Source organism: Mangifera indica, chromosome 4 (assembly GCF_011075055.1).
Source record: "Mangifera indica cultivar Alphonso chromosome 4, CATAS_Mindica_2.1, whole genome shotgun sequence".
Lineage (NCBI taxonomy): Eukaryota > Viridiplantae > Streptophyta > Magnoliopsida > Sapindales > Anacardiaceae > Mangifera > Mangifera indica.
Genome location: NC_058140.1, coordinates 717,193 through 728,967, shown reverse-complemented (window position 1 = coordinate 728,967; position 11,775 = coordinate 717,193). Strand labels below are relative to the sequence as shown.

The 11,775-nt window shown below is 34.3% G+C and overlaps 2 protein-coding genes across 2 annotated transcripts; one reads left to right on the top strand and one right to left on the bottom strand.

The window, feature by feature from the left end:
* Positions 1 to 970: 970 nt before the first annotated feature.
* On the top strand, positions 971 to 3,692 carry LOC123213605 (two-component response regulator ARR10-like). Its single transcript, XM_044633079.1, has 6 exons — positions 971 to 1,109; positions 1,899 to 2,048; positions 2,243 to 2,824; positions 2,931 to 3,007; positions 3,103 to 3,289; positions 3,412 to 3,692. Exons 1-6 carry the CDS (start codon positions 971 to 973, stop codon positions 3,690 to 3,692), a joined length of 1,416 nt encoding a protein of 471 aa, XP_044489014.1.
* A 498-nt stretch (positions 3,693 to 4,190) lies between these two features.
* On the bottom strand, positions 4,191 to 7,573 carry LOC123212864 (amino-acid permease BAT1-like). Its single transcript, XM_044632089.1, has 8 exons — positions 7,138 to 7,573; positions 6,768 to 7,028; positions 6,099 to 6,117; positions 5,751 to 5,970; positions 5,484 to 5,665; positions 4,977 to 5,266; positions 4,745 to 4,874; positions 4,191 to 4,610 (listed from the first exon to the last, which is right to left on the bottom strand). Exons 1-8 carry the CDS (start codon positions 7,263 to 7,265, stop codon positions 4,263 to 4,265), a joined length of 1,578 nt encoding a protein of 525 aa, XP_044488024.1. The 5' UTR covers positions 7,266 to 7,573; the 3' UTR covers positions 4,191 to 4,262.
* Between the last annotated feature and the right edge of the window lie 4,202 nt (positions 7,574 to 11,775).

The following is an 11,775-nucleotide window of genomic DNA, read 5'->3' as shown; positions in this document are numbered from 1 at the left end:
TCTATCTTAATATGTGCATATCTCTAATTACTCAATTTATTTCTTTCTCTGTGGGCTTTCATTTTACCACAGTCAACCACGTCAAAACCAGACTCACACTTCTCAACTATGTGTTAATTCAGGCTGTTTCACTCCACGTGTCGTCTAACCATTGGCTACAGCCATTTACGAGCCTCCGCAGAAACCACGTCACTGGTTTTGTTTTACACCTCTTCGAAAATACACGAAATTGGCTATTCTCAATTTCGTCCTCAAAAATTTAGGTGTGTCCCCCCCCCCCCCAGTGCTATTGGATACTGTTATACTAAAGTTTAGTCCAATGAATGAGACCTACCAAGAAAAAGTCTATAATACCCCTATTTTCTTATTCATTTATTATTATATTTGAATTAAATAACAAAATAGTAAGGGCAATATTGAACTAAACTGTGATACCAAAGTTTTGTCCAGTTAAATAAAAAGTCTATAATGCCCTTACATACTTAGTCATTAATAAACTTTTCATCAAATAATATAATTTGATTGGACTAAACTGTCAATTCAACCCTTCAAGAAAAAGTCTATAATGCCCCTATTTTCTTATTCACATGTTTTTAAAGTTGAAATTGAATAAAAAGACAATAGTAGCAATATAAACTTTCCATTGAACGAATTTGATTGGACTAAACTGTATGAATCTGATTGTAATGAAGAAATGTGATACACTAAAATTCTTACGGACTACAGGGTAAAAAACCAAGCCCTCCGAAACTTATGCGTTGCAATGTCAAGTGTTTACGCAAGAAAGCCCCAGTGAAAGCATTAATAAAGAGCAAAGCTGCATGCGTTTCAATTATTAAGACTTCAATTTTCTCTCTCATTTTTCTCGCTTGAGTAATCTTCTTAAGACTTACCTTACTGAGAAAATCCTCTTCTTCTTTCTGTTTCTGCTTTCTGTGTTTGTTTTTTCTGCTTCCAAAAAAGGGACGCCATGAATCTGATGATGGAGAAAAACGCCTGCAACTTGATGGTTCCCAGCTTTGCTCGAGGCCTCAGTATTTTGCTGGTGGATCATGATACAACTTCTCTCATGTATCTAGCTTTAATGCTTGAACAATATTCGTACAAGGGTATATGATATTAAACACTTTATTATAAAGTTTTAATTATTTTTTAACTAATCTTGTTACTTTATGTACATAAACATATAAAAATATTACTTTATATGCTGAATTTTATTGCTTATATTTGGTTATCAGAATCTGATATCCTTTAAAACTTGTCCATGCAAGGAAGTATATGTTGTGCATGATTTTGACTTTATTTTCTAACTTATTATGTGTAGTATGGAATTTATTGTGAAAATGGCTTCTTTTTTTTCATGAAAATCTGAGAGATTTGCAGAGAATCTTGACCTCAATAGAATTTCAAAGTAGAAGAAATCTTACAGATGAATTTACTTTGGGATTAACTGGTTGAGAGAGTATGTTATTTTATGCTCTAATTTAATTCTTTGTTTATTTCCATTTTATTCTGAAATAAATGCTTAGAAATTTTGACTCTTTTTTCTTATTTTGTTCTCATTGCCTCTCCTCCCATCAATTTTAATTTTGTTTTCTTCCTTTTCCCCATTTCATTACTTCATTCTTAAGAATATTAAGAGAGAGAAATTATATATATATATTTATATTCATTTGATATACTTGTTTGTTGTATTCGTTAATATCCTGAGGTATTATATCTCACGCATGTATGAAGGCTAGCCAGATATTTTATGTGACTACAGTAAATTTTTGGTAGTATGATTAATTTGAATAAATTTTTATATAGATATTGCATAAATTCGATATTGATGATATAATATAGCTTAAACAACTATGAGCCTGTAATCTGATATATATATTTTTTTTTTCTTTCAGTTAGCACCACTGAGCTTGCAACTGTTGCTTTGTCAATGATTCAAGAAAATCAAAATCGATTCCAGCTGGTCATTGCTAATGTTAATATACCTGATATGGCTTGTTATCAGTTCCTCCGAGTACTGATTAAGATGGAAATCCCTGTCATTTGTAAGTTTGATTTGTATTTAACTATTGTTTATTTCTTACACGAGTAATCCTTCAGGTATTAACACAGATAGGTATTAATGGGTTAACGATTATTTAATCATATAATGACATATTAATTATTAATGTCTGATAGCACTCATCCATGCAACTCTTCTTTTTGTATATTTGATTATTGATTACTAACTAACTTGCAGTGATGGCCTCCCAGAGAAGTTTGAGTGCTACTACGAAAGCCCTGGCTGAAGGAGCATCATTTTTTCTTGAAAAACCTATCTCTCTGGATGATTTAAAGTACATTTGGCAACATGTTTATAAGTTGAGAAAAAATACCTTAGAGGTCCAACTTCGAAAAAGAAATCGAGAAATATATGAGAGTGATAATATGACTCAAGGTATATCGATCGGAGAGGCAAATGACTTGCAATATAGCACTGATTATCGACCTATTAATGCTGCTCCGAGAGAGAAGAATAAGCAAGCCAAGGAAGTAGATTTTTTAGCTGGTGAAAATAGTACCGGGACCAAGAGATCATTATACAACAACGAAGGAGAAAAAGGAAAAGAGAAGAAAGTCATTGGACAAGACTCGGGATATATAAACAATGACTATATGATATTCAACAAGGAAATGGAGAAAGAATTAATGAGTGGTAATGTCATGGAACAGGAGAAGGTGACAGACGATAATCACACGGGCTTCGTTAAACGCCGGCTTATTTGGACCCCTGAGCTTCATCTCAAGTTTACTGCCGCTTTAAGGGCTCTTGAGAACAGAAGTAACACATTACTTGCTCTGGAAGTTATTTATGTTGTGAAGTTTTCTTCTTCTTTTTGTTTTTAATTCATTTTCCTTTATTTTTTTCTGCTCTATTTTGGATCCAGAACCTCGTCCAAAACAAATACTGAGGCTAATGAATGTGCCTAATTTGACACAGCGCCAGGTTGCGAGCCATCTACAGGTTTTCTTCTTCAAACTTTACTTCAAAAATTAGGTTTTTCCTTCAATTCTTCTCTTGCACTTCAAAGATTTCTGACCATTTTCGTATCCTTCAAGAAACACAAATTAGCTGTAGCCAAGTACAATGCCCAGAAAGCTGCCGCAGCTGGTTTGCCTTTAGAAAAAAGACTGCTACGAAAGCATGGCAGCAGTAAAACATCAGGGCAACGACATGAGAAGATGATCAAGTCGTCAGGAAATCGGCAAGGACGCAGAAGTAGTAGCATTGCCATCGGATTTGGAGGTAATATAACCCACATGATTAATCCTCCAAAGTCTCTCAAATTGCATGTTAACAATTCTATACAAGATCTTTTCTGCTTTTCTTGCAATTCTATTTATTGATTAAACTATAAATTATGCCAGGACAAAGCAGATCAGGCACTATGCCTAATTCAGGAAAATCTTCAAACCAAGAACTGAGTGCTGTCCCGATTTCGACTCCTCCAGCTGTAGGCTCAGTCTTTCAAGCCCAGCCTTCAACAGAGTTCGAAAATCTAGCAAAGTTGCTTGAAGAAGAAGAGGAAGAATTCTCAGGTTCAGCCAGTGGAGTAAATCCAAGTGATATCGATCGATACTATAGATCGCTATCAGAAGCTTTACTTGGAAACAACCAACTTCCACAAAATTTCAGTAAGAATAAATGAAAAAAAAAAAAAAAAAGGTGTTCAACATCAGAAAAATTACAATCTGTATTATTTTTTTTGTTATGTGTGTTCATGTAGACCTGCCAGACGGAGCATCATAAACGATGCAAAATCTTTATCCATCAACGGCATTTGCTGGAGTTCTTCATGCAATCATGCTGTAAGGATGATTCAAGGCTAGATATATAAGTATAACTAGAGAAAGCTTTATCATAGTTGCAGATGTTTTCTTTATACTGATAAACCCTTAAAAGCTTTAAGACTATTTTGTACGTGATTGGCATAAGACTCTCATATTTGAAAAAAGTGGATCTTATCTGATTAAAGCAGAATCTGCAGGGGAGTCTTTAGTTTTCAAAAAAAATCCAGAATTAAATACTTTTGATTGAATAAAGCAAATCATGTAAACATATTTAGGATTAACTGAACTCAAGTAATCATACTAATCAGCTATTCCGGCCTATCAGAAAATGTAGAGAACAGAAGACTTGCCGGAGATGGTTGAGAAATCAATCATATATTATTATGCTCAAAAGAATGACAATCAATGAACACTACATGTATAAAGTATCAGCTATCTATGTTGGTTATAGGACCTTTAAACCAATGGCGAGCGCTGAAGATCCAAGAAGAAACAGTAAGAACGAGCAAGCCACCGACTGCAACAGGAGTGTAGTTGAGTGTCTCACTGGTAATGGGGTAGGCTACAGGCAACGAGAAGAGGACTGAGATTGTTACCACCCATAGGACAGCAACCCAACCAACCAGAAGACCATAACGACCCAAGCTGAAAGGTCCAGGGGTGAAAGACTTGTGTGCCAAAGTCACCCTAAAGAAGATGGGTAAGGCATAAGCAATGTACAGTCCAATTGTTGCAATAGAGACCATGGCCTGAAATGCCACAATGCTTCCTAGATACTGCAAAAGAATAACAAAAAACAGATCAGCTATTGGCAGTAGCAGCAGGAGATCAATACAAGTAGATTTTACAGCATAAATACGAAAAAGGCGCATCTATACTGAGCTTGTCTGAGAGAAAGAGAGAAGCGTACTGTTAGTGCCATGCAAAATGATATAACTGCAGAGAGCCAAACTGCATTTATGGGGACCTCCTGCTTGTTCACTTTGTGCCACAGAGAAGAAAATGGCATGGCTCCATCTCTTGAAAATGCATATACCATCCTGAGCTCCAATGTTAGGCGTAATCAATAACAATGTAAGAATAATTAAATCAACAAAGTGCTCCTCATGTTTAAGTAGAAACCGACGCAAAAGCAAATGTACCTAGAGTTGCTTGTTACTGAACTCATGCCACAGAAAAATATGGCCACAGCAATTATTCCCAAGCAAAGAATTCCCCCAACTCCACTGCCAAATCTACTCTTAAATGCCAGGTAAAATATTTCAGCTATGGCATAACCGCCAGCATCATTGTCTTCACTCAAAAGGTAAGGTATGTTGGTAACTGCAAAGGTGATACCGAGTATGTAACCCCATCCAAAAATTAGAGATACGCCAATGGAACTAATTATGCCCTTTGGTCCACTCTTATCAGCATTCTTGGTTTCCTCTGTCTAGAAATAGAAGTTTAGTAAAAGGGGATGATGAAGTTTCAGTTTTCTGATCAATCAATAAGCCATTAGCAGAAAGGAAAAGCTAAAAAACTGAAAATTTGGTAGTATGAGAGTTGATTCTTAATTTTCATTTAACACTTAATGAGCATTTTATAAAGCAAGTATAAGAGTCTTTTATCACGTCATCTCGACACATTATTATGTCAAATGAACTTACCATATGAGCAGATGCATCATACCCACTAAGCGTATACTGAGTCATTAGAAGACCCAGAACAAATATATAGACTTTACTGCCGATTCCATCACCATTATCAGTGTTAAAGTGAGTGAACACAAACTTAGCACTAGCCCTCTCCGTTGCAACAGTGGGAATGAGAATCATAAGAACCACGACACCTAAAAAAACCAAGATTCGTTACGCCTCCAAAGAAGACACTATTTTAAGCCAAAACATTGAGAAATTGCTAGATATTCTTCATACCTAGAAGATTCCACAGAGCAGCCAGCTGCCCAAAGAATGATAATACTGAGATAGGAAGACTGTTTATTATCGCATGTAAAAGCAGAATTCCCCCATGGAAAGCTATAACTACATATTTAGATGCCTCATATCCACCTCCATTTTTTCCACCTGTGCTAAGAAGAATGATCACCTGAATCAACTGTGCCAGTGAGAAATCTATACTAGTTGTGACAGCCCACTGAAAACAAAAAGAGCCAAAAGATGAGAGCTTATAGGTGGATTATATGAATGTGAAATCAAATCAAGTTTAACTCTATCAAATTAAAAAAGAAAATTAGTAAGCCTCCAGAATATCAATTCTCATACCTGACCAACAATGTTGAACCTGCAGGAAGAACCAAAAAACAAACATATGCATTAGATGATGCAATTGCAGGACGATCAGCTTGACAGTATTTAGCAGGACAATAACAGAATTACACTGAACATTCTACGCTCTGTTTCAATGATTGTTGCATCTCAAAAATGGATAAGCTAGTCAAAACAGTTAACACTGCATTTTTGGAGAATCATCCCTAAAAGCAGTAACTTAACTTTAGACGAAGCAGCAGTATTTCAAGGTGGGTTTCCACATAATTGGACTTGAGTGTTTTAGGTGTGGGAGAGTAATGACCAGAGAAATTCATGAATAACATATGCAAGTTTCTGAGTTGCTTCGATATTAGAGATGAAAAGCATCTACTACCACCAGCAACAGAGCCTTCTGGTTGGATATTTTCAATCTAGTAGGGGTCTACACTACAGCCACTGAAATCATCACTTTACAAATTAAATAGAACAACCTAAATAACCAAAAGCAAAAGCAATCAACTCATACTGAGCAAGAACAACACTTATTTCCACAATCACTTTTAACTCCAGCAAGTACAATACCAAACAAGGGATCAATCAAATTTCACAATCAAAATAAAGAAAGGCTGATGTAATTGAACTATAAACTACCAACTTGAACACAATTATCCAGAAAATGATTACCAGCCAGTCATCCAAGAGGCAAAAGGTGCCCATTTTGGGCCAGCAAGCTTTGCACTCCAATAGTAAAGACCACCAGACGTTGGATAAGAAGAACAAATCTCAGCCATGGACAATCCCACAACCATAGTGAACCCACCAGCAATAAGCCACCCATAAACCAATGAAATTGTCCCACCAAAATTCAAACCCGTATTATACAGAGTCGTTATACCAGTAAGAACTGATATAATCGAAAACGAAAACGCAAAATTTGACAACATCCTGCAACATCGAACAAAACCGAGCCAACCCAGTTCATATTTCCACATGAACTCAACATCCAAAACCAAACAAACAATTAATAACAAAAGGGTTGTTGAGAAAATTTTACGAGAGATCACGTTTAAGCTCTTGCTTGTAACCAAGTTCATTGAGCCGAGCATGGCCAGAATCTACAGCAACGTTATCGCCTGCCATATGAGACAAAGGAAGTCTCATCTTTTCACCATTCCAAGCCATCTCAAGAGCCTGATTAGTATCAGAATATGAACCCTCTTTCTTGGAACGAATCAAAATCGCTTTCTTTGAAAGGAAAATTAATAATTCAATCCGAATGAGTGTGAATGGTGATGACACATCCAAGTGCACTGTACATAGAGACGACTTTCTTGGAAAGGAGTTTCCGGGTCAAATGGACATAGCCCACCAGCAGAGAATCATACAAAATTTAAGGCTAATAATCAAAGACAGAAAAATCTTTAAAAACTCAAGAGAATTCATATTCTTATTAGAATATGAAAACTGGCATTTGTTGACTAACTGCTTAGCTGTGAAATTTAACAAAATGGAATCTCATATCTTCTTTTTCAAGTTAAAAAAATAAATACTTTCAGATGTAACTTGTAAGAAATCACAGGCAAATAAAATCTTTAAGATTATTTGAATCAGAATCTCATGCAGAAATACTATTTTTATGAAAAATAAATAAAAAAATATTTTAAAAGGAAACAAACACATTACTGATTGATATATGAAATCAGTCGGTTAGAATGCCAATAAAAAAACAGCTTTTAATGGGAAGAAAATAAAATTTTCCGAGAAAGTTTTGAAGAAATAGACGTATTAGGTTTCAAGTTTTGGGTGTTACAATAGTGACGAAGCGATTTACCATGGTTGACTTCGCGTGCTGCTGCCAATAAGATGATTGATGTGCTAAATTATTCTTGTTTTTATTATTTACTAAAAAAATTCTAGAGATATTTTATTATTTTTAATAATCTTTATAATTTATTCCTTGAAGTGCGATTCGATTAAGACAGATGACCTTGGGAGGAGTAAAGATCTGAATGTTAGCTGTGCCGGGCTGAAGGGCCAGGCCCGGCTTTTCTGAGCGTCGGCATGTTAAAAAATATAATTTTCAATGTTTGAGGGTTCTTCCTGTGCCGACCGATGGACATCCCGGTGAGGCCCCCAAGATTTGCTATGTTTGTGGATATTGGCATGATCCGCCAGGACTGACCCATGCTCCTAAAAAGTGGTTTGTGTTGGCACTGGACATGGCATCAGTGCCAGGACCACTCACGGTCGGGCTCCAACCCTCCGTTTTTGCTATATTCTTTGAGGGCATGAGTCACAAAATTACAAGCCCTGCTGGATTATAGACTGTGACAAGGCCTTTGATAAGACCTGTAAGCCAATCCGATATGATTAGTTGAAAAATTAAAAAATTAAAATTAAAAAAAGTAAAAATATATATATAATTAGGTGAGTCTTGATTTGTTAAAGGGCCAATGGGGCCCATTGGACCTATCAACAGAAGGATCCAGCAACAACTACCCTTGGCGCGGTGACTTGGCTGGAGCTAACCCAACAAGGCCGAATGCCAACCATAATTGTAATTTGAAATGCCAATACCAAGCCAACCGTAATTACCTATATTTATTTCTAAATTACTATAATACCCCTTAAATGGGTTCATTACTTTCATTCATACGCTTGATGAAAACTTAAAAACCCCTCTCGGCTCTTGGCCATGTATTAGTAATAATACAAAATCTTTAATAGTCTATCCAAATTTTGGGAAGTTGTTGAAGGGTAATACAGTCATAACATATGGTTTAAGGGATTTTTTCGAGTCTCTCTCTATTACAAGCACATAGTTAACATCAAAGATAAAAATGACATTTAATATCGTCAATTAGTTGAATTATCAAATCCTATCAATGTATGAGGAATAACTATAAGGGGGTGTTTGGTTGGGAGATTTTAAGATTACCTTGATAATCTATTTTTTATTCCTTTATTTGGTTTGTCAGTAATAAAATATTACAGTAATCTTCTATTATCAATGCTGACATGACAGGTAATATAGGTGGTAATCTGATTATCACTTTTACCTTAGGTATTTAAAGATTACTGAGGTAATATTGAGTTTATTATAATTATATTATTATTTATTAATTTTTTAGATAAAAATAAATTTATTTTTAATTAATATGATAAATAATATAAAAACATATAAAAATAATTATATTTAAGGGCATTTAGATAAAATAATTTATTAGTAATCTTTTATTACCTTTAACCAAACACAATAATTATTTATACCTATCAAATTTTATCAAACATAGTAATAATTTATACCCAGTAATCTTTTAAGTAATCTATCTTTAAGGTAATCTTTCTATTTTGATAATAAAATATTACCCAAATCAAACGCCCCCTAAAAGATTTTGTGTTAGAATTTGACCAAACATTCAAGATTCAAAGTAATTATCTTTTTAAAAAAATTAATACTAATGAAATTTAATTATTTATTTATTTAACTTATCTCTAATTTAAAATCATCCAATCATAATTTATTTATATACGTTAATATTTAATTGTTTATATATAAAATATTATTATTTTAAAAAAAAACAATTCTTGATGATCTATAATAGTAACTTGAATGACAATAAAAAAATTTATATATAAAAAAGCGTAGATTCAACTCAAATATGCTTGGAGTTCCTCGATAATTAAGCTGCTGTTACCAGAAGTGCTTCCCACCTAAATCAATTCATCAAAACTGCTTAATTGTCTTGAAGCGGCCAGCTTCTTATACATCTCCATCACCAATCTGCAATCAACAACTTCTTCGCTGGAAACCAAAGCAAATTGTCGAGCTTTCGCCGCCTTTCTTCCTCCAATACCATTAGGGGTCACCACCTTCTCCGCTACACACACCATCAGATCAACGTACACGTCATGAATCCTGACCAAGCTTTTAATGGCCCCCGAGACGCTCTTGCATTGCAGCCTCGGGGCTCTTCTTATTCTCCATAGCTGGCGAGTTGAGTTCCTTCTGCACCCACCAAGCTTTGAAATCTTCAGCTTCTTTCTGTTGCGAGTTGGCGATGATGATGGATATGGACTCTTGAGTCTCTGGTAGTTTCTTCTTTGCAGGAATCTCTTCAAGTTTTCGTAAAAAGATAGGGGAAGAATCTCCATTGTTAATGGTGTTTGTGTTCAGAGATTTATGAAGAGAAGAGATAAAGTAGAGGGGATTTATATGGGAGAAAATTCTGTTGGGAGTTTGAATGCAAGATGGTAGTTATCGATAATTTAAAATGGAGAACCTTGTCTTTCTTAATTAGGGTTTATAAAGTCAATAAAAAATGACAGAGAATTCTTTTAGATTATAGCATTTATCAAAATTTCTTTTCCTTCTAACCATCCAAAGATGTTGAGGGGTAATTCTCCAAAATTGAAACTCTAATGGGCTTTAACGTAAATTTGATATAAGTTAACTTAAATCAAATTTGTGATTCAGTTCGAACAAATCAATTTTTAACATGAGATAATATTTTAACTTAAAATTGACTCATTTGTCTATTAAACAATATTATTTAATCTATTAATAACATTCTTCACGATTCACCATTTAACGATATTATTTATCTATTAATCATTCTTTGATAACAATGTGCACCAATTTAAGTTTAAATTGAGTATTATAAATTCAATTCAAACTCAAATCGATTCATAACTCTACTTGACTCTGATCGAATCCATCTCTATAGAGAAGTGCTCAATCCTCTTGCCTTATGTTTCATCGAAACAAAGTTTGATTTACCTAATTTATTGATCTAATGATTTGATAACCCCTGAAAACATCTAAATATATGTTAAAATCGCTTTAAATAGTTTCTAAAATATTGTGTCTTATTTTTGTAAGATAAATCCTAATCGTTTGTCTATATGAATGTGTAAAGATCTTGATCATCAGTTGTACTTACAGAATTGTATAAATAGGTAGCTCTAATGGATCATATTTTCACTCTAAGCATTGAGAGTATTCCCCAAAAAAATGTATACTCGACATTGTTAACTTAATGACAGAAAGAAGAACCTGCTTTGACCAAGTCAATCGGTTCAATGATCTTTCACATGAACCCTCTTGTGATAATTCCAGTCAAAGAGATTCTACCAAACGCAGCCGACCAAGAAACACCTCAACACTAGATTCTACGAGGGCATGATAAAAACGACGTAGTTGCATTGTATGATCTCTTTATATGAAATTTAATTTAGGCAATTTCAAAGCAAAATAAAATATATTTATTACGAATTAAAAGGGGGCATCATGTTGTAATTAATTGAGACTCTTTAATTAAATCCAATCAAAAGCTAATCAAAAGCTAATTTGAGTCTGACTTAAATCTAAAATGATTAACTTGACATCGGACTTGACTCACATGAGTAAATCAATCAATAACACCAGAAGAAGAAGAAGTCATAAAAAAAGAAAAATTGTTAGACTAGGTAAGATCCGTTGCAATGACACCAACCAAATATTGATTTTAAATTGAACTTGAGGAGCTGAAACTTTAGCTCAAGTTTAGATTACTCAAGGCAAACAGCAGACCGATCGAATAAAGTCCAACCCTATCAATGATGATTAGGGGAGATTATTCTTGCTTATAAATGGAATAGAAGAATCAGTCAATAAATAATTAAGAATGAAAAGGGATTAATACGTTATTAA

What these genes read in the sequence shown, in the direction of transcription:
- LOC123213605 (XM_044633079.1), top strand. Translation starts at nt 971, where the DNA reads ATGAATCTGATGATGGAGAAAAACGCCTGCAACTTGATGGTTCCCAGC. An exon ending in GATGGAAATCCCTGTCATTT is followed by an intron (nt 2,049 to 2,242) that starts GTAAGTTTGATT and finishes ACTAACTTGCAG; the next exon opens with TGATGGCCTCCCAGAGAAGT. An exon ending in AGGTTGCGAGCCATCTACAG is followed by an intron (nt 3,008 to 3,102) that starts GTTTTCTTCTTC and finishes GTATCCTTCAAG; the next exon opens with AAACACAAATTAGCTGTAGC.
- LOC123212864 (XM_044632089.1), bottom strand. Translation starts at nt 7,265, where the DNA reads ATGGCTTGGAATGGTGAAAAGATGAGACTTCCTTTGTCTCATATGGCA. An exon ending in ATGATGCATCTGCTCATATG is followed by an intron (nt 5,267 to 5,483) that starts GTAAGTTCATTT and finishes TTCTATTTCTAG; the next exon opens with ACAGAGGAAACCAAGAATGC. An exon ending in CATTTTGCATGGCACTAACA is followed by an intron (nt 4,611 to 4,744) that starts GTACGCTTCTCT and finishes ATTCTTTTGCAG; the next exon opens with TATCTAGGAAGCATTGTGGC.